This window comes from Hirsutella rhossiliensis (assembly GCF_020360975.1).
Source record: "Hirsutella rhossiliensis strain HR02 chromosome Unknown scaffold00004, whole genome shotgun sequence".
Lineage (NCBI taxonomy): Eukaryota > Fungi > Ascomycota > Sordariomycetes > Hypocreales > Ophiocordycipitaceae > Hirsutella > Hirsutella rhossiliensis.
In genome coordinates, this window is record NW_025408670.1 from 5,964,359 (window position 1) to 5,988,886 (window position 24,528).

Genomic DNA, 24,528 nt, shown 5'->3' on the forward strand with positions numbered 1-24,528 from the left:
CCGTTCAAGTTACCGCGATGGCACGGCGGCTAAACTCTTCGTATCCGGGGAGCATGGCGTTGTTTTGCTCGGGCCTGTCTGGGATGCGGAGAAGACGAGGCTGCAAGTGAGCATCAATCTCGGCCTCCTCATCCTCGGCCGTGGCGCTCTCGAAGCTCGGGAGTCCGCCATTGAACTGCGGCTGATGAATCGTCTCGACGCCGATCTGCAGGGGTACCGCCAGCGTAATAGCCGTGTTGCCCGGGCCGACAGACAGGTTGAGGTACAGCGTGTAGGTCCGAGAGATGAGGCAGGAGTGGAAGGTCGGCAGGAAAAGCTTGCGGTTCGTCTTGGGGATGGAGAAGGGAATCTCCAGCAAGGCTGTATGCTGAATGGGACACTTCTTGGAGCCTTTGCTCTTGCCGCCCGCACGACCGCGGCCGTCGCAGTCCGTCTCGGACGCTTCTTCCTCGACACCCAAGCTGGAGTAACCCGAGTCTCTGCGACCAAAAGTGTTGCGCTGCTGCCACGCCATCTTGCCAATCGACTGGGAGAAGAGGACACTGGTGGTTGTGTAGCTCAGGGACGGGTTCGCCGTGTACACGGACCGGCTTCCGAGATTCGGCAGCAAGTCGGTGGGGGCAGCACCGAAAAAGGTGGCCGACGTGAGCTTGCCCGAGACGGACGTGATCTTGGGAGGAGGGTTGTCGACTGAGGATGGCGCAAACTCGAGCGTGACCCTTGCGGTGGCGGTGGACGCGCCGTGTCCGTCGGCCGACAGCATCACTGCGTCGGGCTGGGAGGCCGTGGCCGTCAGTTTGCCCGCCTTTGCCGAGAAGAGGTTCTTGCGAATCGTCTTGGACTTGGACAGGCTGTATCGCTCGTCTCGGAAGGTGATGTCGAGGGGCGCGTCTTCGGGCAGCGCCGGGAGCACCTTGACCATGTGGTAGCCCTCCATGAACTTTGTTGGCGCGTTGGCGGCGCCCGTCTTGCGATAGGCCCTCGCCTTGACCGAGTACTCGATCTGGGCCATCTCCGGGGCCTGATCGTCGGCCTCCCAGAAGCCGACGGTGGGAGGCATGCGCAGATGCTGCTCTCGGACGGCGGGAGAGATGCAGTGATGGGTGCAGGCGCCGAGGGTGAGCTGGTGGGGGACGACAAAGTTGAAGGGAATCATGTACGTCTTGCCTGCCTCAAAGACGTTGGACTCGGGAAGGGCCGATGGCGGAATGGGCATGCGAAGCTTCATGAAGGGACGGAACGAATGCGAAGGGTATTGCTGGACAAAGTCGAGCCGGGTGGCGGCAATGCCAGTGAAGATAATGTCGAAGTCATCGAAAGGCGTGTCCCGCTGGGGACAGACGACGGCACGGCCTGAGATGGTGGCACCGGAGGTGTAGACCTTTGAGTTGAAGTGACGGTCGATGTGAATGTCGATGGTCGGCTTCTGCTGGGCAGCGGGCTTGGATCGAGCTCCTACCCTTGGGATGACGGCTTCTGCGGTGTGCTGAGATACCATTGCCCTGCCTCGTCGCGGCTGAGATGGCCAAATCGGACGTGCGTCTTCTCGGCGGCGGCGTACGCAGCTCGAGGCCCGGGGGGGGAGACTAGGTTCTCGGCGTTGAGGAGTCAAGTTTGAAGGGACGGCTCGAGAGGAGCGTCGGTGCAACTGGTGGCGTCGTCGTCCGAGGAGGAGACAGGCCACCACCCGAGGGGAGGAGACTCTTTCTGGCACGCTTCTCGGGCGGAGAGACGCTCAGGTGACTTTTTGGCTGTGGGAGCTTGAGGCAGACGGAAGAAAGCAAGTAAAGGAGATGCGGTTAGGGATTGACAACTCTGACGCGGTTCAAACGAGGCAGATGCAGAGGCAATGGCAGCTTTGATCCGAGACGTGGGAGGAGAAGATTTCAGTATTAATAATTGTTGGGAGAGACGAGCGAGAAGAAGGGAGGGGGAGCAAGACGAGGGCGGTTGACGACACGGAGGGCAGCGAAGCTCTTAAACCTAATCGGTCACTTGATGCACGCCGTGGTCCATGCAGACAGATAGGTCACCGTGCTGGCCTACTATGCAACCACCTTAGGTACATACAGTATAATAGCGGGCGGCAACGCAAGCAATGGTCTCCACTGAGTGGAGGGGGGGGAGAGAGAGGGGCACCGGGGACCCACGATTCTTTCTAGAGCCACCTCACGATGGATGGATGGTACTCCGTACTAGCTAGTTAGTGGTGGATGAATGAGTGGTGGGAGGGGGAGAGAAAGCCTTTCTTTTTTTCTGGCCTGTCTGGTTCTTTTTTTGGGTTCTGGCTGGTTCAAAGCCGTACCGGTACATGATGGCCAACCCTCCCTCCTCCCGATGGCGAAGGCGGTTTTCATGCATACAGTGCATGCGCTGCCTGGTCATGACGGTGCCAGGCCTTGCTTCTCAGTGGTTAAATAATACAGAACCGCCTTATTAGTACAGAGGTACAGACAGCATTGTAATCGTAGGGTGCGGATAGTCCCATTAGTCGCAGTTTACGGATAGACCCCTCGGTAACCACCCACGGCGTTTCCCTTGGTCGTCGCTCTTCCGCTTGTCGGCGCTGAGGAGACGTCTTGGATGTCTTTGACACCCACGAGGCCACGTCTACAGTTGACAGCTGTACAGCATGATTCGGGAGCCCGTGCGAGCCCGTGCCGGTTGGCTTGCCCTCGAGCAATGCTGATTCTGATGTGCCGGTGCTGGTTGATGCATGCGCGCGGCCACGATCGTACAGTGCCAACAACCGTATCCCGCGAAGCCTCTAGAAAGTCGTGGTGGGGGTTCTCTCTCTCTCTCTCGGGCCAACTCGCTTTTGTGTGGTATTCGACGTCTCCAGCGTCGCAGTTCCCAACCCAACGGCGAGCGTGGCCCTCGCGCACACACCACCGTGCAGGGAGCGATGGCTCTGTGAGGTGAGCCCGAGTTCCCCACGACAAACGCAACCAAAAAACCAGTGTCAGCTGCCAAGCAGCTACTTTGCCCGCAATCTTTGCCTCCCCCCGGCACCATCGCGAGGCATGATGGTGAAAAGGGTCAAGTGTGCGCCTGACACAAGCCGTCACGCCGACGACTAATTTTTCTCGTCGTCTACCCAAGAAACTCCCACTTCTCTCGCCGGTCCGCGACGGCCCATCTCGGCATGGCCCATGGCCTCGACCGTGTAGGACTCGCGCGCGCCCTAGCACGACAGCGGCCCCTCCCTTCTCTTCACCGTTTGTGAGGGCCGCCAAAATACTATTATTAAAGACTCGGCGGCCGAAGGGGCCCTCCGTGACATGATGGCGTGCTCTCTGCCCGCCACCCCGGTGGTCTGGTAAACATTGGTTTCGCGGATACATGGACCTTGTCACAGGGGTGATGTGTGTTTGTGTGTGTGTGTGCGTGAGGGAGAGAGAGAGAGAAGGAGAGAGAGAAAGAGAGAGACAGAGTAATTACGAGGGCGAACAACACGATGCCATTCATTCCCTCGCCGTGGAAACCAAAGCAGCAGCAGCCCCTTGCGCGGACAAGACGTGGCGTTTCAAGGCCCGGAGCAAAGACGAGCTGAGGGAGCGTTGCCGAAGCCTGTCCCGCCAGGTCAGCGGACGCCCGGACGGTCGAGACCGCGGCCTGGAAGCTTGGGAAGTGGGAACATTATGAATCGGAGAGTCTGCTCCCCTTTTTTTCCCTCTCATTCTGCTCGAACCTGTGATGATGCCCCGCCAGGGCCCCATTCTCATCAATGCGTGCTCCAGCAGTCACACAAATGGACCACATGCATGTAGGTGCTGTACGACTCCTACACGCCAACACGCATACAGCCCTGTGCACGTTGGTCGACTCTCCGCGATGCAGCAAGGATGTGTGAGCTGCATTGTGGACATGCGAAACGGCCGTGGCGTGGCAGCCAATGAGGCTCTATTCCACCCCCCACTCCTGCCTAGGGGAGCAGTCTTGCAAAAGAAAAGAGTAACTGACCACCTCATCAACATGTCAGTTTTCGCGGTTTGACCTTGATCAATCATCATATCATGTTGGACAAATGAGGCGATTGTTACAGTACAGAACTGCAGATATAAAGCCGGGATCCACAACGAGACAGGCGTATACATAGGTAAAGTACGTAAGGTAGGTAGGTAGGTATGGTTTACCGTACGATACACCTGCTGCAAAGTCAACGGTGGGCTCATCCATCCTTCCTTCACTGGTGACTCAAGCTTGTAGCCACGTCCGATAACGGCTCCTCCCGGCAAAGGGGGAAAGGTTGCCTCGAGCTACCAGGCATAGCTCCTGCCAATAAACCTCGCCCAGTAACTCTGAATCACCCACACCCGCAAAGGTACCCCGTACCTGGTGCCTCGGCTCCGCTCCGGACCTGATACCTTACACACATGCCGTACCAAGGCAGGTTGCAGGTTGCAAGCTGAGTACCGGTACCCCGAGTCTCTGCGCCCACTCCTCCTGCTCCGACGACCATTGCCGACGAGTCTTTGCTGCTCCAGGCGAGGTGCCGCCACCGGTGGTGCGCACAGTACAGCGCGCGCACAGTGTTTGCTCGCTCGTCAAACATCACCACGGCTCGATGCCGTGCAATGCAGCAGCAGCAGACGCAAGAATGGCGTCAGCAAGTCTTTCTCCCGACTGCTGGACGATGCTTTTCCCTTGCGTCCCAGTGACGCTCCCCCCCCCCCTTCGCTCATCCATCGGCTCTCGCAATCCCTCCATCGCGATTGATGGCTTTATTTGTCCTTTTTTTTTACATCACGATGCTGCCCCTGCTGCACCATGTGCCCGCTCATCTCCGTCTACGGGCTAGCGTCGCCTGGATAGAGGCTGATTGCAGATTCTCACCCCCTCCCGTGTCGGCTCGCGCGGTCGGCCGGATGTGCGGTGTGAACGGTCTCGTTATTACTTCACTCCCTCCCGCGGCTTGCAGGCTTCTCGTCTTTGGAACCGAGTCTTATGCTTTGACCACATCACCCATGGCCTGCGTTGCACGGCGCCGATTCGACCACCGACGGAAAAGACGGTAGGACAAACAATGCCCCTCTTCCACCCGCCGCTTGTTTCCATCCGGATGCTCGGGCCAATCCACTGGCACGCTTCATGTAGAGCCTTGCCGGAGCTAGCCATGGCTTCCCGTTAGCGGCCTCTTTGCCCCCCTCGCGATGCCTTCTCTTCCCCACCCAACGACGCTTTCGAGGGTGGGGGACCATCATTGACACATTTGCCTGTGCGCGCGCGCTTGGAGGCAAAGCAGCAAAGGGGCTCACGGCCAAGGCGGGAGCCATTGGGCTTTGGTGGCTGCCTGGACCGGAACCTCGATTCGTCTTCCATGCACGACGTGCCTGGCGGCTGCTCCAGGGTAGCTTCATTGGCTTCGTCTTACACAACAGAGTTTCCATTGAAAGAGAATACAGCGTGATCGTCACCCTGTCTATTGTCTATAGCCGGCTGTTTTCCGTGGCAAATGCAGACCTGTCAGAGACACGCGCCCGTCTCCATCAACCACCGCAGCGAGCCCATGAGCACAAAGCCCCCGAGACCTCTGCCCTTGCATCGCTGCTTCCTCTTCCCCCTTTAGACCCAAAGCATCGCCATCGACGCCGCGCGCCGTAAACCCACATCTCCTCTCGCGCGCCCGCCCGTTGCATCCCACGCCCTGCTCGCGAGGGCTTCGAAAGCAGCCCCCCAGCCAGGGAGTCCGCATCAGTCGTGCCACGAAATGTACAGCATCACGCCGGCGCCCACGGCCACGGCCGCAAACTGCACCAGCGTCTTGCGCAGCTCCAGCGCCTTGTTGGGGCCCGTCTCCAGCAGCTCCGGGATCACCGCCACGGTGCCCACGTACAGAAACGTGCCCGCCGTGAAGGGCAACAGCATGTCGCCCCAGCTCTGTGTGTCGTCTGTGTCAGCCTTCTTCTCTCCTCTCCGACCGACCACGGCCCTAGAAGAGCCAGGCAGGTCGCGTAGACAGTAGGAAAAAGAGAGAGACCCACCAGACTCGTCCCCCAAATGCCGGCGTTGCGACCCATCTTGGCCTCGCCGTCGCCGCCGCCACCGCCGCCAAGCTCCTGCACCGCGATGCCGATGAGGGTGCCGAGCAGGGCGCCCACGGCCGTGACAAACTGCGACGCCATGGCCGCGCGCTTGGAGAAGCCCGACTGCACCAGCAGCGCAAAGTCGCCCACCTCGTGCGGGATCTCGTGGAAGAAGACGGCCATGGTCGTTGTGGCACCCACCGTCGGCGACGCGTAGAAGCTGGCCGACATGGCCAGCCCGTCGGTGATGTTGTGCGTAAAGTCGGCGCTGCCGGGACGGCGTGGGCCGCAGTCAGTAAGAAGTCGTCAAGTTGAACGTCTTGTCCTCATCCGCTCGCCCCGGGTAGGGAATCCGGGTCTTGCACTGGGTCCCAAGGCCCGAGTCTGTGAGGGAAAGAGAGAAGGCACGTACATGAGGTTGAGGTAGCCGCCCAGCTTCACGCTCGGGTTCACCGCCTCCCTGTCCTCACCCTTGGCGCCGCGGGGCTCGACCGCCTGTCCAGCCTTCTTCTTCCTCGACTTGGCCTGTCCGCTCGCCGTGTCCGCGCCCGTCGCCGCAGCAGCACCCGCTCCCTCCTTCTCCTCTCCCCGCGCATGCGTGTGCGAATGCCCATGGCCGCCGTGATCGTGTCCCGAACCGCCGCCCGTCGCGATCCTCAGCCCCTTGTCCATGGCGACAAAAGTCATGAAGCCGACGAGGATGCCGAGCCCAAGCAGCAGGTTGCGGTTCGGCTCGACGAGCACAAAGCGCGTGCGCTCGTCGTCGTCTTCGCCCAGGAAAATCTCGGGTAGCAGGTGGAAGAGCGTGTCGCCCAGCAGCCCACCCACGGCAAAGGCCACCATGACGCTGAGCGACGACGGGTCGATGTCGGTCGGGCACAGGGCCAGCAAAAAGTTGGGCGGGCCCGAGATGTACAGCGTCGCCAGTAGCGCGTTGACGGCCGGCCGCGAGCTCGGGAAGAGCAGGCCAAAGAGCCGCGCCGTCGGCGACGTGGGCTGCGCCTCGTGGTGCGCCAGCTTGGCCGCGTCGAGCTCTCGGACAATGGGACACGTCTGCCCCAGGCTGTCAGTCAGCCTGCCGCCCAGCGCCCGGCGGCGACTCCCATGCGACGCCACAACAAGGAGAAAAAGAAAGAGAAGCGCACCTGAAGCTGCTCGCCCAGCTCCTCGAGGCTCAGATTCTCCACCATGGCTGCCGTCGTCACGTTCTGCGGCGTCGCCGCGCACGCGACGAGCAGCGACGCTGCCAACAGCAGGAGCGCGACCCGGCTCGCCGGTGCCATTTTTTCTTCGGGGCGGTCGTCGATTAGAGCAAGGCGGAACAATGGCTGCCGCGTGAGAGGATGGGCTGGACGAAGAACGATTATGGAGGAGATGCACGAAAAAAAGGGGACCAAAAGCAAAGGCAGCGAGGAGGCTTGATTACGAGACTGTGTCCTCCCTGCCAGCGCCAAGGCGCAAGCCGAGTTTACTCTCCAGCAACGCTAGCTTTGCACTCCTCAGGAATGATGCAAATGCTGCATGTCTATCAATCGCAAAGCATCCTTTCCAATTGCCTGCCTCAGATTAAGCCAGACACCTCATAATCAACGTCTCCCAAAGGGTACCTTGGGTCTATCTCAGCTTCCCTAATGGCCGCCAAGCAGGGACGTTCACATGGCAGATTACCTCGCACCATCAAGTTTAAACGTCTATTCCATTCATGCCTCGACTTACCGAGCAAATCCAGAAAGCCTTGCCTCGAAATTTACACGATGCCTCCAAGTTAAGATATTTGGCTATCCGGACCAACGCCGGCCATTAAGATAACAATATCACCAGGGTACCGCCAACGGCAGTATCGTGTCAATCTACTCACAGGACAGCAACGGCCAGGACGAGAGCGACAGCGGCAGCGCCCAGCGAGTTCAGCTGGCTACCGCTGGCCCGGGGAACATCTGACGGATTGACGGCGCCACCGGGCTGGTTTCCGGAGCCAGGCTTTAAGCCTCCGGAGGGCTGAGCAGCACCGGCACTGGTGGCATTAACACCGCCGGCGAAGGGAGGGGTAACGTTGCCAGCGGCGGCGCCAGAGCTGGAGCCAGAGCTGGAGCCAGAGCTGGAGCCGGAACTGGAGCCAGAGTAGCCAGAGTGGGAGACAGAGCTAGAGCCCGACTTGGATCCAGATTCAGAACCGGATCCCGAGTTAGAGCCCTCATCAGAGTCAGAGCTGGAGCCCGACGAGGGAACGGCAGTCTTCGAGGCCTTGGAGTGGTCGCTGGACTTGGTCGACGAGGGCGACTTGTGGGCCTTGTCGCACGAGAGATCGTACAATGGCTTACTCTGAAGCTGGCCGCCGACAACGCCGAAGCTGGGGTTGGGCGAGTCGCTGGGGGCGCCGTCCTGGAGAGTGTACCACCAGACGTTCATCTTGCCAAACAGGGAGCAGGCAACCTCGCGATAGTAGGTCTCGGCGTTCTCGATGGAGGCGACGGCCTCACCCGACTTCTTGCCGCTCACGGGCCAGCCCGACTCGGTGACCCAAATTTCCTTGCCGCCAGAAACGTCTTGGATCGTCTTGATGGCCGCGTCGAAGAGAGCCTTGCCCTTCTCGATGGGGTTTGGCTTCTGATACTCGTAGTAGGGGTACTCGTCGGCGCCGATCCAGTCGATGGCCTCGATGACAGGCTTGTTGGCTGCATCAGTGTAGGCGTTCCAGGTGTCGACGTGGCCGACGGGAGCCTTTTCAAGACATGTGCCCTTGACGGCCTCGCGGACTTCACCGATGTAGCCGACGAGGGTCTTGGCATCCAGGCCCGGATCTGCGCCGTTCTTCTTGCCCATGTCCGAGTTACGGTAGAGGTCCTCGCTCCCGACAGCGATGCCGGCCACTATATCATCGAGACCGCTGCGGCAATACTCCTTGGCGGCGTTCCGAAGAGCCTTGATCTCGTTGTTGAAGGTGGCCTTGCCAGCAGAGCACCAGAGACCAAGCAGCAAGCTCGTCTTGGACTCGATGGCAGCGGGAATGGCCTCGATGGGCTTGTCGGTGGTGCCAACTTGCTGTAATGGTGGATAGTTGTCAGCATCGGGTATCAAGGGCCTCGATGAATGAAGCCAGACATACCACCGTGGTGAAGAGACGGGCGCTGGTGTAGCCGCCGTTGGTGCCCTCGAGGCTGGCGGCCACCTTGAATTCGTGGGCAAACTCCTCCTTTGTCTTTCCTCTGCCGCCAACCTTGGCATCGTAGTTGAAGCCCTGGAAGGTGGCGGCGGCCGACGAGGCGGCGGCCACGAGGGTGAGGAGGTGGGCCGAGGAGGGCATGACGGGCGAGGAGGATCAACGATTAGGCAACGATTAGGCAATATAGCGAGAGTGCAAGCGAATGAAGCGGTCTCTAAAGACTCGAAAGGGCGGGTAGAGTGACCCGGCAGAGAAAGGTCGACTCGAGCAAGGAGCGGGCGATGTAAGTGAGTGTATACAGGTGAGGTGAGCAAGGCGGCGAAAAATAAAATAAATTAAAGAAAGAGGATGCCGTAGGGCTTGGAGGAGAGGAGGATGGGGGAGGATGAGAAGGAGGGAGCGGAGAAGGAAATGAATAGCAGAAGGCAGGATGGGGTGTTATTATTGGCGCTCTTGAATGTAGTATCCGCGAATGCCTGCGTCTACTCCGTAGGTACTGTAGGCTGTGTTTGTTTTTCTCGCGGTACGAATTACAGGCTGCTGCAGCGCCAGGGTACAGTACGTGTGTACAGTACGTGTGTACAGTATGTACAGAAGGTACTTACTGTATCCGTGCTTGGGTCGACGAATGAGAGAGGAGAGCGAAATGATTCGTCGATGCGTCCATGCAAGCCATCGAGGTCGATGCAGGGGGAGGAAGCACGGGCGGATCTTACAGGATTCTGGCGCCACCGCCCCGCAGACCAGAACCCTGTCGCACTCCGGCCGCCTCTTTCTCTCTCCCCTGTTTTAGCGCGGCTGCTCACGTTTGGCGTTTGGTGTGGGCGCTCGCCCACCGTTTGCCCGGCATCCCCGGGACCATGACGATCGAAAAGGCTCAAGAAACATTTGTTGCAGCAGTCGCGCTGCGGCCGTTGGGCTTCTCTGCTTCTGCCTGTTGTTTGTGGGTGTACCGAGGTGGTAGTATGTATTCCGTACTCCGAGCCTCGTGCCTCTACAACGGCCAGCGCATGCAAGACGCGCATGCAAGACGCGCATGTACTTCTTGTGCTCCGTACCCAGGGCTGATACCGGGCTGTATCGCCGGTACTGCAGAAATTGCACCACACATCCGGAGCAGCCCGTACGTACTGTCCTGTACTGTATCCGTACCCATGCATGTGCGTCTTTGCACGCACGTTGCCGACGACAAAACTCGATTCCTCGTATCGCCCCATAGTCCCAGTTTCCCTCGGCTCCAGGCTCCTCACCCGTGACATGTACAGTAGGTATACGTACATGCAGTAGACAGATTGAAGCCTCGTGGCGGCCGCTGAACCTGTCTGGGTACCGGACCCGGGCCGTTGTGTCTTGAATAGGTACGTACCTAGCCCATGTCGAATATCCGCCCCATCTCACATGCACGCACGAGGCACTGCCGCGGTCCCCGTCGAACCGGGATGAACAACGGCGGCGCGTTATCCTTGAACCCTCCCACTGTTCAAGTGCCAGCCGGCCTGGGGAGATTATCAAACAAAACGCCTACCTGTATCTTTGACGACCAGAGCGCGACAAGTCCATCTACTAATTATTGCATTGCCGTCTGTACTCGTAGGCGGGCCAGGTCTCTCGGATACCTGGTGGGTACCTAAGTACCTAGGTAATCAGCAGGAATGCAAGCTGGGCCAGTACCAAGGTCCCCTACCCCACCCACCCGTCGGGTACTTTTAGGCACCGCGACGCCCACTGTATCCGTAAGTACTCTGTACCAAGGAACTGTATTTCCCCTGACGGCGCGTTTTCCCCCCAGCCCGGCGGAGCTTCCATTTGTTCCGCGCTCATTAGCCTCAGGTACCGACGGACCAGCTTGGCACAGTGCCACTTTTCTTGGCACATCATGACCTACCGGTGTGGTTGCAGCTGGTCAACGGATGGATCATGGGGAGCGAGCACCATCCGTCAATTGGAGCAGCCAACTGCGAATACACACTGTACAGTACATCCGTGCCCGCCTCTGGAAGACACTGTATGTGAACCCACACAGCCTCCCATCCACACTGCATCACAGAACTCGAGCAAAAAAGGTACAGTGCAGTGCTTCCTGAGATATCTTCAACATCGTCATCTTCTCGGCAAAACCACTTGATCATCATTGTGGAGTATCAACATGCCACGCTCTGCTGTTACGGTAATGCAATGTGCGCGTTCCCTTTCGTTGCTCCACGCAATCTTTCACGCACCATGCGCTCGATCCACCTTTGCCACCCCGTTGCGCAGGCATCCACCCTCATGATGCATTCCACGGCTGCTCACCACACTCTCACTCCCTACTATAATCGCCTACCTAGTATCAATGTACCTACAAATACATACGGTAGGTAGGTAGGTAGTTAGTTACATTACGTACCTTATTTACTCAGTCCCGCTCTCGGGTGCGGCCCCATGATTAGGTACAGCACACCAGAATACTGTGTAAATGCGGCTATAAATAGACCACATTCTTGGTCTGAACAAACAAACAAGCAGCAAATCAAATCCCTCGTCAGAGCCAGCTTCTAGCCGGGCCTCCTCGGCCCATACCGAGACACAAAGATGAACCAGAAACCATTGCCGTCGTAATTTCTCTCCCCACGGTTGACTAACTTCAGTCACTTAAGAATGTGTACCCAGCATGATGCGCCCATTCCCCCTCCCCCCCCAACATCCTTCCTCCCTTATCACCAAGCTCTTTGTATCAACAGCCCGGCATCATATATTGTTCCTTCGCTGCCGCACACGGGCATGTGTGTACCTCCAAATGCGGATCTTAAAGGGGTCCAGCACCGGCATCACCACATGTCGTGGCGAGTCTTTATTTCATGCATTTTGGACAACACATCGCAGGCCGCATAATCCACTAAAGTAGAATCCGTAAATCTCGTCAAGTCGTGCAGTCCATGTCTGCATTCATTCGTCAATGTTCGCAGCCAGACGCGCTATCCATATTTCATCTGCCGAATGCATCGTCATGCGAAGCCTGGCTGGCCTGTGAACAAGAGGTCCAACATCGAACCGCCTTCCCTCGCTTCAATCACACAAATCCCCTGATGCCCCTCAGGCCCGACGACTTCTTTTCCTTCTTTGGCTTGCTCGAGTTAACATTTGCTTCCTCCCTGCCGCCCTTGTCCCGGCCGTCCTTTCGAGCCCGGCTCGGAAACCCACCTGTCAATCAGTCTGTCAGCCATCTGGCCCTGCCTGCAATCCTGTCCTTCGACTTGACTTACTGCCAAAGTGTCGAGCGTCACCGGTGCCGAGGGGCACTGGGCCCGCACCGAATCCCTCTGGAGCGCTCCCCCGTCGCTCAAGCTCTGCCGAAGTAGGTGTGCCCGGGTGCGATGCCAACGGCGGCGTCACGTTGTATGCCGTGCCTTCGGCGTCGGATACGGACAGGTGCGACCGGGCCATCACCACCGCCGGACTGGCGGGAGACATGGACCAGCAGTCGCCGCTCGGCGCCTGCGGTTCCTGCGCCCCGGCGGATTCCGCCAACGTCTCCGATTGCATGTCCAGCAGTGATGACTGCAGGGCCGTATACTTGCGCATGAGCAGGTTGTATTGCCTCTGCAACTCGGCCTGCTTGGCTCGGCTTGCCGCAAAGGCGCTCTCAATCACCAGATTCGAGTTGGACCCCGGCCGTTCCTTTTCCTCCTGGGTGTCTGCGAGCTGTGCTTGGAGCTCTCTCACCTGGGCTTGCAGCAGACTTCTTGTTCGCTCGGCGTCGTGTTCCTGCGCCGCCAGTCCTTTCTTCATCATTTCCACCTGCGCCTCGGCCGCCTGTGCTGAGCTCAGTGCCGCCTTCCACTCCATATCCCGCACCTGATGGTCGTGCTCCGATTTGGTCAGCTCTTGGACTTGGGCCCTCAGCCGGGCCATCTCTGCCCCCTGTATCTCGATTGACTGCATGCTCTGCTTCCAGTTGAGCTCCTTGACCTCGGCTTCGCAGACAAGCTTGCGCAGCTTTTCGCACTCTTGCTTGGACTCCTCCAGCTCTCGCCCGAGGGCGCCTAGCTCAGCAGAGGCCTTCTTCGATTCGTCCCGCAGGTGCTTGAGCTTGCTGGCCAGATCCGATTCCCACTTCTTGGCCAAGGCCCGGCCCTTCTCCGACTCTTTTCGAACCTGCCTCTCGGCCTTTTTGGCTTCCTCGAAGCGGCTCTTGAGGTTGCGATTCATCATGACCAGATTCTGCGTCTCGGCCTCCGTGGCGGCCTCCACCACCTGCCGGCGCCGCAGCTCGCCTATGTGGGCCATGTGCTGTTGCTTGACATACCTTTCGAAACTCAGGTCATTCTCCAACACGAGAACTCGCCGCTGTAGATGCGCCACTTGAGTGCCCAGCGCCGTCGCGCATAGAAGCGAGCTCGCTGATAGCGGCGGCGCCACGACGGATTGAGCAGCAGCCGCAGGTCTGTCGGCCATAGACTCCTGGTGGCTCAGTGATAGAGACGGGACGCTGTCGTTCGCCAGAGACTGATGCAGACCCGACTTGATGACCTTGTTAGAGTTAATCAAATCTTGCAGCTGAGTCTGGGATAGAGACTGTGTCAACTGTGCTGGAATCGTTGGACTGTCTGTGGCCCGCCCCGACGGCGGACCCTGTTCTCCGCCATGCCTGCCAGAAGGCTGGCTCGAATGAGAGGCGCGACGCCTTGTCAACAGCGGCGTGACATTGCTCGTCTCCGAGTCCGTAGTGAGCTGAGAGTTCCGCCAGCTGTCCCGCTTGCTTGTGGTGTCGGCCGGCAGCGTCGACCTAGACACGTCCTTGACGAGCCTGTCATCGACGGCAGCGACATCAGCGCCAGGTATAGGTGGCAATGCCTCTCGACTGGCGCAGTCGAGATGGTCCGCAGCTCGACAGAGCCCCGTGCAATCGACCAAGACCTCGGCCGCCTCGCTTTTGATCCAGCGGCCGAAATCTGTCTTTTCTGAGTCAATAGTCAATGTGTAAAAGTTGGGGTGCAGCAAATGGCAGCGCCTGAAGCGCTCGGACCGATGCCTAATCTCGGTGGGCTGAACCTCGATCTCGTCGGGGCTAGACATGTTTGCGTGGCGCAAGTAACGCTGCGGCTTGCGGATGTAATCCATGAAGTTGATGGGATACAAGCCGTACAGAATAGTATAGTAGTTGGAAAGTTGCGGTACTGAAAAGTCATCGATTTCGGGGTCGTAGGCGCATACGTCCCAGCCCCGAGATTGTTGATCGGCGTCATCCGAGAGGGCGCCGGCGGCCCTCGACCTTTCTCGATCCCAGAACAGTAAGCGGGCATATATGTTAAAAAGCGTCGGCAGATGCGGGACGAGAGAGCTGGGCATGTGAGGGAGGAGCATGATGAGGACAGTCAGAGCCGAGGAGACGACTGTCGTCGATGTGTCATGCTGAAGACACGCGAGCAGGTTGCTGAAGATGGAGGTGTGCAGGACCTGATGCAGATGGGGAGGCTGGTCCTGAATGAAGTCGCAGAAGAACCTCAGAGTCGCATGGCGAAACGACTTCTTGACGAAGCAACCGTTCATGGACGTGAAGAGCGCCTGGGGGTAGCGTCAGCATTGTGCCAGCTCAATGTCCGTGAGTGGGCACAATACCTTTGGCCTCTTCTTGCCAAAACTTTTCAAAGCCTGCCGGACCAATCTTTCATTGTATTCGTGGCTCGTGTTTCCCTCGGCCAGGGAGGGGTAGAGTCGAGTCATCCATATGGACAAGAGTCGATCGATGATGGGGTTTGTGGCCAAGTCTGGAGACGTGGTGTGGCATGTGTCGGTGACGGTAACCACGTCTACCAGGGCGGCAACGGCTTCGTCTACGACGAGTTTGTCGACGCCCGCGCTGTCCAGAAGACCTTTGTAAGTATCGAACCACGGGAGAATCCGATCGGGAGTCTTCAACGCCGGCAAAAGCCGCCGCAGTACGGCTATCCACGGGCCCAACGCGGCGGCATTGCCTTTGACGTGTTTGTCAAATATAGCCAATAGCTCCTCTTGGAGACGGCCTGAGGCGGCGTCATCGTGCTTTTCATGCCGTTGAAGATAGCCGGCGACGACACCGAGTAAGGGGTCGGGCAGGGGCAGCGCCGGCTGCGAGAGAAAGGCATGGATTGCCTTGGAGAGATCCTTCAAAGATCTAGCGGGTGTCGTCTGTCAGCAGGTTGCCGACAGCTGACGGAGGTTGGAGACGGAACTCACGCGGGAGAAAGCATCATGGGCCCCTTGGCGACTGCATCGGAGCCGTCTTAAAGAGGGGCAAGCCAGGAGATGGACAAGGCCGGCAGGGCTGGCGGGCAAGGCTGTCAACAAGGTGATGCAGAGACGATGGCACGGCTGAAGGTCCAAGCTCGGTGGCAAGTGGAGTTTAGGCGAGGGGAAAACTGACCACTAGACGGCTGATGTTGGGCGATCGGCGTGGGGTGCCCCGAAGTCGGGAGTACGGGCACGAATGCGGTCATGGGCGCGGGAGCGGGCGGTAGCCGGTACAAGCATCCCTGATACCGGGGCCCTGTCGGCTATAAACCCCCGCAATCCAGGCCGACCGCATGACCCCGCGAAAATTCCATTTTTGGTCCGAGTGGCCTCACCGTCATCAGCCAACTCTCCGTCTCCAGATGCCCCTGCAGCAGGTACTGATTGACTGGGTAGATACAGTACATGCAGATGCAATGGAGCGCAGCAGCTTCACGGGAGCTTCATGGGAACAGCTGTTGCCGCAGGCAATGGGCATTTGGGGGCCTTTGACCGACTGGCGTGGGGCCACCTTGGGGATAGCTGCTCTTCCTGTCAATCATGGGTGGGGAGACAGAGGTAGCTGAAAGTCCAAACGGATGGCGGCGCCAGAGATGAGGCTCCAGGTTCAATCTAGAGCTACCTCACTGTACATTGATACCCCGACCCTCCCCCTCCTCCCCCTCCCTCTCCCGTGACTCCATGCCCCTCGCTCCCTCCTCTCTTCCTCCTCTCTTCCTCCTCTCTTCCTCCTCTCTTCCTCCTCTCTTCCTCCTCTCTTCCTCCTCCTCCGCCTCTTCTTTCCTCCGCCAACGTGTCTTCAACCTCCCCCGCCAGTCTTCAGTCTCTCAACACTCGCCACGCAGCCCAATTCCATGCTCCAGTCGCCTCACACGGCCTCAATTGCCCATCCCGAATCCACTCTTAAATCCACCACCCACGCACTCGTCGATTGCTCACTCTTAATCCAACCTCACCCCTGTCGGCAAGATGGCTGCAAACAAGTCTTCCGCCGTTGCGGACCAAGAACCCATTGATGTCCTCTTCGCCCTGCACCCCAAGTTCGACTTGCTCGACTTTGCGGGGCCATTGGAGGTCATCACCACCGCTGCTCACGACTTCAAAGACGATTGTACGCCGTGCCCCGCCCCCCTTGCCTGGTTCTGTGCTCGCAAACACTGCTGACGCCTTGTCCGCCGCCCCTGCAGCCACCAAAGCCTTCGAAGCGACCATTGCGAGCAACGAGCCCAAGGTTCTCAGCTCCCAGGGCGTCGTCATCGGCTCCCAGATCTCTTTCAAGGAGGCCCACGACCGCCTCGAAGACTTTGACGTCCTCGTCGTCGTTGGCGGCAATTACCAAGAGATCATCGACAAGGAAGCAGAGCCGTCCGGCCTCATCAACGACTTTGCCGAGCTCCAGAAAAAGGACCCGGCCCGCGAACGAACCATCTTGTCCATCTGCACCGGCTCGCTCTTCCTCGCCAAGGAGGGCATCCTTTCGGGGCTTTCGGCCACGACTCACCCTGACCACATGACCAAGTTTGAGAATCTCTGCAGCGAGGCCGCGACACGAAACTTGACTGAGCGCACCGACGTCATTGAGGACGCCCGATACGTGGTCAACAACCTCCGCTTCGACCTCGGCGATGAGGACGAGAACCCATACATCCGCCGCAAATCTGACTCTGGACGCCGACCCTCGAATGCCCGGTGAGTCCAGCACAACATTCCGTGACTTGCCAAACGCTAATGCTCGTGAATATCTAGCAAGGGAAGCATGTCGTGGAAGGGCTCCAACTCGCGCCGGGAATCGATCGCTCGCCGGGCGGCCATGCGCCTCGGCGGACTCAGGGTCATCACATCAGGGGGAATCAGCTCCGGCATTGACGCGGCCTTGTATCTCGTCAGCGCCCTGGTGGACGATGAGTGTGCAGTCGAGGTGGCTAGGCTTATGCAATGGAATTGGAGCAAGGGCGTTGTCGTTGACGGTCTCGACGTATAAACAAAGGGATGGCCCCATGCTGGCAAAAGGTGCCGGCGAAAGATTTGTGCAGACGATTTCAGCAGAAACGATCACATCGAGACTTGGAACAAACAATATCAAAAGTCGAGTCCAATGGACCATGGGGTATTAGAAACATGCAAATTCTCAGAAGCTTCCTTTAGTCTATCCGTGAGGCAGATGTTGGGTAGGTAATAATAGCAACAAAGCCAAGGGGGTACTGAGGGAGAGTGGCTGGATAATGTTGACGGTAAGGCATGTCATGCAGAAGTGCCTGTTGTCCTGCGGGAGCACGAGGACCTGATGTGCATGCTTCCCTCTGCACCTTGCGCCGTGCTTGTGCAGATATAGCCCGGGAGAAGAACTGGTTCTGGGCTTCTCTGATGTTGCGAAAGATGGCGCGGGCCGGGTGAGGCTGACGATGTGCGCAATGAGGCGTCATTCCTCCGCACCAACTTGCTCGCAGAGCTCAGGCCATCAGCGACGCGGGGCTGCCTTTTGCCTTTCTCAGTACGTTATAACGATAGGGAAGTGCTCTGCTAGCTGATATGCATGTATCCGTGTGGCCTCTCGTGCACTCCCGCCCCGATAAGGTAAGCCAGTTGTACTTGGTAGGTACTTGGCAGCCCAGAAGCCAGATACTTTGGCTTAGCTAATGAAGATGCTTGCCTGATTGAGTCGCAACGCACGCACTGACCCGCTTGGGGCAGGCGCTGCCGTCACTCCCCTTCGTGGGGCTTCTTGCCTTGGTATCCGCGACGCGACTTTTCCGTCTCTCGTGTTTCTTTTGCACCAACCATCTTCCCTCCCTCATACCACGAAAGTCGCACGCATTTCCGCCATCATTCGTTACCAAACAACTGCACCATTATCAAGGACACATGTCCTTTACCCTGACCTTCTTCAACCCCCTGCATCATACAAACAGCCCTCACGCACCAGCTTCCAACTGCTGCCTACCTTGTCGTCGCTGATGCGTTAGGTCTTTCCGCCTTACCACCGTCTGTCATGTCCGACTGGACCAAACTCAAGGTCACCGAGCTCAAGGCGGAGCTAAAGCGTCGTGGACTCGCCCAGGCTGGCCTCAAGGCTGAGCTGGTCGCGCGCCTTGATGCCGACGACGACGAGGCTGCAACTCCCCAGCAGCAGGCCAAGAGCGACCCCCAGTCTACCGGCCAGGACGATGAGACGCACGAGGCGTCGTCAGACAAAACCGTAGAGCCGGACCCTGTCGAACCACTCCAAGGCACGGAACCCGTCGAGCTAAACAGCACCAAGGCCCGCAAGCCGGCCAGCGACGCGCAGGACAAGCCCGTTGAGCCAGAGTCCAAGCTCTCTCCGGCCAGTAATGAAGATGATGCCGTTGCAACGGCCAATGAAGAAACCGAGACTGCTCCCGAGTCGCCTTCTCACGCTGATGGCACTCCTGGACATGCGCATAGTGCGCAGGACGACCGAGGCCAGAGTCACGAGGCGCATGGTCCATCGACCTCCAATTCTGCCACTACCGAGCCTGTTGTCCCTGATGCTGCTCCCAACGGTTCTTTTGTGGCGGATAGCGTCAAAAATGGAGATGCCACAGAAGCCATGGCATCCGAAATCGCCGTCGATGCTTTGAAGCGCAAGCGTCGCTCTGAAAGCCTAACCCCGAAGGAAGAATCGGTCAAACGCAGACGAGCTCAAGAAATTGCTCAAGATGGCGCCAAGGAACCTGCAGCTCAAGCCGGCCGAGTTCAGGATGACCAGGGCCAAGATGTTTCCATGCCCGACAGGGCCGCTTTAGAAACCCGCGCTCCGGAGACTGCGCCTATCGCCGCCACCAAAGAAGCTCATGTCGATGCCGAGCCGTCGGCCGCTGAAGTCGAGCCTGCCTTCCATACGAGCACCTCGGCCATCTACATCAACAACTTGATGCGACCCCTAAGGGAAATCGATCTTCAGACCTTCCTTGTCGAACTTGCGGCTCCATCTGATAGCGCAAGTATTGACGACGTAATCGCGAGATTCTACTTGGACACGATTCGTACGCATGCGTTTGTCGTCTTTGACTCAACTTCGACAGCTGTTCGTGTCCGAAATAACTTGCACGGGCAGGTGTGGCCCAAAGAGAGCAACAGGAAAGCACTCTTTGTCGACTTTATCCCGGTAGACAAGGTCAGGCCCTGGATCGAATTGGAGGAAGAGCACGCCCGCGAGAAGAGGACGGGACTCCGATGGGAGGTTGTGTACCAGCCAAGCGGCGACGGCAACGACGTTGAGGCGCTGCTGCAATCCAACTCTATCACATCTTCATCTTCTGCTGCGCAACTCATGGGGCGGGCTACGACAACGGCTACAGGCATTGAGGGGGCTCCGACCGGTCCGCGCGGTTACCGCCCTTCTGTGGCGCCATCGTCGCGCCATGCCCGTCCTTTGCACTCTGATCCAACCGATCCTACAGATAGTCGATCCGGCCAGCCATTTCCCCGAGAGCAGCCACACCTGAGTGGCGTTGATGGCGCCGGTGAGCGGACAATGACGCAGCCCGTCATTTACTTCGAGGCGGTGTCCGTAACGCTGGCGCGCCGACGACTCCAGGACATGCGGGGCTTTTACACCCGAGACACGATGCGACAAGTGGACCGTGAAATCAACCGATATTCTTTCCAGGACGACGACAGATTTGTGGACCGCGGAAGAGAGGTCTTTGAAGGCATCAGGCCGCCTCACCGCCAGCAAGCTATGGACCGCGAGATGCGCGGTGGCGGCGGGCGAGGTGGCGGGCGAGGCGGAAGACTTCCGCGCCGAGGAGGACCGGCGCCGTACCGCCCCCGCGGAGACCGTTATATACCCGGATCCGGGGGGCCTGTCGACGATCATGTCTCGCGACACGGCGACGATGATGAGCGCCGCTGGTGATACTCTTGAGTATGATTTGGACATCCTACGCGCATTTACGGCCGAAATACCCCTGACGATTTGAGAAATCTAACACGAGTTGAACGCCATTGACCTAGTCAACCACTCACACCTACGAGCGGGCTCGAGACAGATAGTCATAAGCACCGCGAGCGCCATTTCTGTCTTGGGGCATTTTTCTTGAGTCGACCATCGGTGGGCATCTTTGCACGCGCTCTCGCCGGAACAGGGCGGCACCTTCACGGTTGACGCGACTGGTGGCGAGCGCCCGTGCAGACTGCCTCTTGAATCGGGTCGTGAGCATTTGGCGTTGCCCTTGGTCATGGGGAGGCCGTGATGGGGCTGCGGGGTGCGCGGCTTCCCGTCGTAGTCGCAATGAATGCCAAGACATATTCGGCATTAATCCTTGTTCCTAATCATACCTTGTACAATTGCTCGTGTATACAGTGAGAGGACAGTTGGAGAGTTCATTTGGGGTTTGTGATGGAGGCCTGAGCTGCTATGCGGGGGCGGGACGGGGGCTGGACCCCGGACAAGGCTCGGTACAGGCCGCCACCTTACGTTTCAGCATGGCAGGCGGTGGTGGTTTACCAGATGAATGCACACAAGACGCGAAATGACAAACTTGGGGGATTTCAAGGAGCAATCCAATCCGTGAATTCACCAGTTACTTTTCCTCCAAGTTCTTTTTGATTTATCTTCGAAGATCACAGCCCAGCGACAAGACGCCGTGAACAAACAGACCATGTTCCCTCTCAAAAAGCTTCGTCGCCTAAAAAGCTCCTCCAAATCGACCTTCTGCATGTCGTTACGCAGCGCTGGCGAGAGGAGTGGGGTCGACGCCGACTCGCTCCTTGCTCAGAATGTCGAGCAGAAACTGGCTGGGCCGGTTGTCCTTGTAGACCTTCTGGGCGTTCTTGGCGAGCTGGACGTTCTGGAGGTACTTGTCGAAGAGGTACGCGCTGTCCATGGGACCGCCCCTGGCCTCGGGATGGAACTGCGTGGAGAATATGGGGCGGGTCTTGTGGACCATGCCTACAACACGTCAAATAAGCTTCTCTTCTTGAGCACCCGGCGAGAACACCAAGGACTTACCTTCATTGCTGCCATCATTCAGATTGACAAAGAACTCCTTGTAATCGCTGGGCAGGGTGCTGGCGTCGACGGCATAGCCATGATTCTGGCTGGTGATATGGCACTGGCCCGTGGTGAGGTCCAGAGCGGGGATATTGTGGGCCCGGTTGCCGTACTTGAGCTTGATGGTGCGGGCCCCGACGGCCAGAGCCAGGAGCTGGTGGCCGAGGCAGATCCCCATGATGGGAATCGACGACGTCTCCATCAGGCGAGCTAGGTTGTAGACAGTCTCCTGGCAGTGGGTCGGGTCGCCCGGGCCGTTGGAGATGAAGACGCCATCAAAGTGCTGGGCAACCTTGTGGATGGGGTAGTTGTAGGGGAAGACGGTCACGGAGGCACCCCGGCTCACCAGGCTGCGGAGGATGTTCTCCTTGACGCCGCAGTCGAGAAGGGCCACGTGGAAAGAGGCACCGGGCGACTCGACGGCAAAGGGAGCCTTTGTGCTGACACGCTTGACCAGATTGATCTGGCCAGGGTCGATGAAGCTCTCATCCTCGTCGGCGTCGTACTCATCGCCAATGGAGATCCTAGCGAGGGAAGAACCCTGCTCTCGGAGATGGGTGACAATGGCGCGAGTATCGACGCCCGAGATGGCGGGGACACCCTCTCGAGCGCACCACTCGCCCAAGCTCTCGACAGCGGTCCAGTGGCTGTAGTTGAGGGCAACATCGGAGACGACGACGCCGGCACATTGGATGTGGGGGGACTCGAAGTGCCTGAGGAGATTGAAGCTATCTCGCTCGCTCGAGGGGACGCCGTAGTTGCCAATGAGGGGTTGAGTGAAGACGAGGATCTGGCCTCGGTAGGAGGGATCCGTCATGGACTCTGGGTAGCCGACGAGAGAGGTGGTGAAGACGGCCTCACCCGAGATATTGGAGTTGGCACCGAAGGCCTTGCCCTGGAACACGGGCCCATCCTGCGAGGCGACTTGGTCAGCAGGCCTGGCCTAGAGGCACGAGGGCTGCCCGCGTGGGCGGCCACTTACTCGAATGGTGAAGGTGGCAGGCAGCGAAGCCACGGGTGCAGTGGCCCGCAGGCCCTTGAAGGGCATCTTCCTGCCGGTGCTCCCGGCGGCAGCGGCGCGCTGGGAGAGGAGGCGGGCCTGGAGGACAAAGCGGCCGGCGATGGCGGCGGCGGGTTTGGCCGCCGGCCTGGCGAAGGGTATGGCCAGTCGGGAAAGCATGGCGACCAATGACAGGGAGGGATAAAGTAGATGCAAGATAGGGCAGTCGAGGAGATGGGGGAAATTGTCTAGGATGACAGGGACCTCCACAAGTGGTCTAGATGGCGGGCGGTTAGCAGGAACCTCGGTGGCCAAGGAGTCGGATGGCGAGACGACGTACCAGAGAGATAATCCTACGGTGAGGCGCGCATCAGTATGCAAGCCACATGGTCAAGCCGACAAGGGACAGGTGGTTGGGGATGGACGAAGAGAGCAAGATGGGGATGGAGATGGAGGGACCGGGGAGAGAAGGGGGAAAGCGTACCTGAGAGGTGAAGACCGACGAGCGCCCGTTCATAAGGGCGGATTGGTGCCGACGCAGTGCAGCGGAGCGGGTGACGGGGAAGCGTTCGGGAGGAAGAGGAAGGAGAAGAAGGAGGAGACAGGAGAGTCGGTGGAGACGAGCCGGGGCGTCTTTTTTAATTGCTGCTCGGGCCGGGGTCTGTTTCCTTTGCGATGCCGTGGACACGTGGGGGGGATGGCGGGGAAAGACGGCTGGCGGCTTTGTGTGCGACGCGACGTCCAGGGTGCGTGTGGATGGTGCAAGAGAGGTTGCAGCTGACGAGAGAAAGAGAATTGATTGAGAGGCGGGTGTGAGAATGAAGGAGGAGGAAGAGGAGCGGGTGAGAGAGAGGGGGGGAGAAAAAGGTAGCGAAAGCGGAGACGTGGGGAGTCAGACCAACCATTGGGCTGGCGAGCAAAGCTCAGCATGACTGCGCTGCAGCAAGTACCTACTAAAGTATTGAGCCAGAGGTACGGAGTACAGAGTACGCTGAGTCGACGTTTGGGGAACATGCGAGCGCGGGGGGGCGCCCCTGCAAGCTGACAGCAGGCGCCGCAGCGGTAGCGGGTGAGCGGCTAGGCGGCTTTGCTTTGCTACTAGGTAGTACTAGCTCGAGGTACCGTCGAGACGGCCGAGGGTCGCGGGTACCTGGACTCTGGCCTTGGAAGAGTTCTTTTGTTCTTTTTGTCACGACTCTTGCTGTTATTTGATTCCCTTCCTGCCTGGCTGCCTGGCTGCCTGGCTGCCTGGCTCGTATTCCCTAACTCATTAGTACTACTCCGTACTGTCAAAGCTCGTCGGCCGGGGCCTGCAGTGCAGCTCTGAGGCCCCACTCGACCGACTGATGGGAGTCGCTCGCATCGCCTGCCACGGCTCTTAGTAACCGCTACCACCCAACGACGCATCTTCTTTTTTGCCTTGCATTTTGCTGCTCTGGATCCTCACTCTGGATCCTCATACTCATGACTCTCGACAACCACGGGGAGCCATTGTCGAAAATCCACACCGATTTGTGCAGTTACTTGGGCCCCTGCGCATTTTGGTGCCGACTCTCATAAGCTACAGGACCAAAGCCGCGCGAATGCATGCAGAGTGCCGGCCCCAACGGCCGCTTGTACTGCCCAGTCGGCGCCAAGTACCGGATACACGCATGTACCCTGAGCACCTGCAGCCGCAGCAGCAGTTCTTGACGGCGGTCAACAAGCTCGGCACAGCTGCAGCGCATTAAGGATGGCGGATCCAGGCGCTGAGCCGTCTTGCTTGCTTCCTCTCCCTTTTACCACGTAACGGAGTATTATTCCTGCATCGTTTCGATTCATCGCTGTGGCGACGGGGGGGGGGAGTAACCCGGAGAGCCCAGCCAGACAGGGCGCGCTCCAAGTTGGCACCGCGCACGCCCTATTCTCGACAGCCCAAACCTTGCTGACCGGCTGTTTCTTCTTGCACTGTCAACTCCATTAAGCTATATACTGTACATAAAATAATACTCTGCTCTAGGTACAGTATGTACTACATTTTCCATTCTATTCTTTCCCCCTATACCCCCGTACTCCCCGGTTCCGGCCCGGCGCT

The 24,528-nt window shown here is 58.7% G+C and overlaps 7 protein-coding genes across 7 annotated transcripts; 2 read left to right on the top strand and 5 right to left on the bottom strand.

Moving 5' to 3' along the window:
• Positions 1-4: 4 nt before the first annotated feature.
• Positions 5-1,498, bottom strand: HRG_04983 (arrestin; the record flags this gene model as incomplete). The annotated part of the gene is made up of 1 exon (XM_044863454.1): positions 5-1,498. One exon carries the CDS (start codon positions 1,496-1,498, stop codon positions 5-7), a length of 1,494 nt encoding a protein of 497 aa, XP_044722068.1.
• Positions 1,499-5,694: 4,196 nt separating this feature from the next.
• On the bottom strand, positions 5,695-7,309 carry HRG_04984 (ZIP zinc transporter domain-containing protein; the record flags this gene model as incomplete). The annotated part of the gene is made up of 4 exons (XM_044863455.1): positions 5,695-5,880; positions 5,985-6,294; positions 6,439-7,079; positions 7,172-7,309. 4 exons carry the CDS (start codon positions 7,307-7,309, stop codon positions 5,695-5,697), a joined length of 1,275 nt encoding a protein of 424 aa, XP_044722069.1.
• A 571-nt stretch (positions 7,310-7,880) lies between these two features.
• Positions 7,881-9,330, bottom strand: HRG_04985 (glycosyl hydrolases family 17 domain-containing protein; the record flags this gene model as incomplete). The annotated part of the gene is made up of 4 exons (XM_044863456.1): positions 7,881-7,963; positions 8,036-8,136; positions 8,182-9,068; positions 9,133-9,330. 4 exons carry the CDS (start codon positions 9,328-9,330, stop codon positions 7,881-7,883), a joined length of 1,269 nt encoding a protein of 422 aa, XP_044722070.1.
• Positions 9,331-12,238: 2,908 nt separating this feature from the next.
• Positions 12,239-15,398, bottom strand: HRG_04986 (hamartin protein; the record flags this gene model as incomplete). The annotated part of the gene is made up of 4 exons (XM_044863457.1): positions 12,239-12,369; positions 12,432-14,733; positions 14,788-15,322; positions 15,385-15,398. The coding sequence occupies 4 exons, from the start codon at positions 15,396-15,398 to the stop codon at positions 12,239-12,241; spliced, it is 2,982 nt and encodes a 993-aa protein (XP_044722071.1).
• A 1,009-nt stretch (positions 15,399-16,407) lies between these two features.
• Positions 16,408-17,419, top strand: HRG_04987 (DJ-1/PfpI family domain-containing protein; the record flags this gene model as incomplete). Its single annotated transcript, XM_044863458.1, has 3 exons — positions 16,408-16,549; positions 16,626-17,127; positions 17,269-17,419. The coding sequence occupies 3 exons, from the start codon at positions 16,408-16,410 to the stop codon at positions 17,417-17,419; spliced, it is 795 nt and encodes a 264-aa protein (XP_044722072.1).
• Positions 17,420-18,427: 1,008 nt separating this feature from the next.
• On the top strand, positions 18,428-20,317 carry HRG_04988 (SAP domain-containing protein; the record flags this gene model as incomplete). Its single annotated transcript, XM_044863459.1, has 2 exons — positions 18,428-19,778; positions 19,860-20,317. The coding sequence occupies 2 exons, from the start codon at positions 18,428-18,430 to the stop codon at positions 20,315-20,317; spliced, it is 1,809 nt and encodes a 602-aa protein (XP_044722073.1).
• Positions 20,318-21,125: 808 nt separating this feature from the next.
• HRG_04989 (carbamoyl-phosphate synthase small chain, CPSase domain-containing protein) lies at positions 21,126-22,634 on the bottom strand (the record flags this gene model as incomplete). Its single annotated transcript, XM_044863460.1, has 4 exons — positions 21,126-21,352; positions 21,413-21,501; positions 21,568-22,367; positions 22,437-22,634. The coding sequence occupies 4 exons, from the start codon at positions 22,632-22,634 to the stop codon at positions 21,126-21,128; spliced, it is 1,314 nt and encodes a 437-aa protein (XP_044722074.1).
• Positions 22,635-24,528: the final 1,894 nt, after the last annotated feature.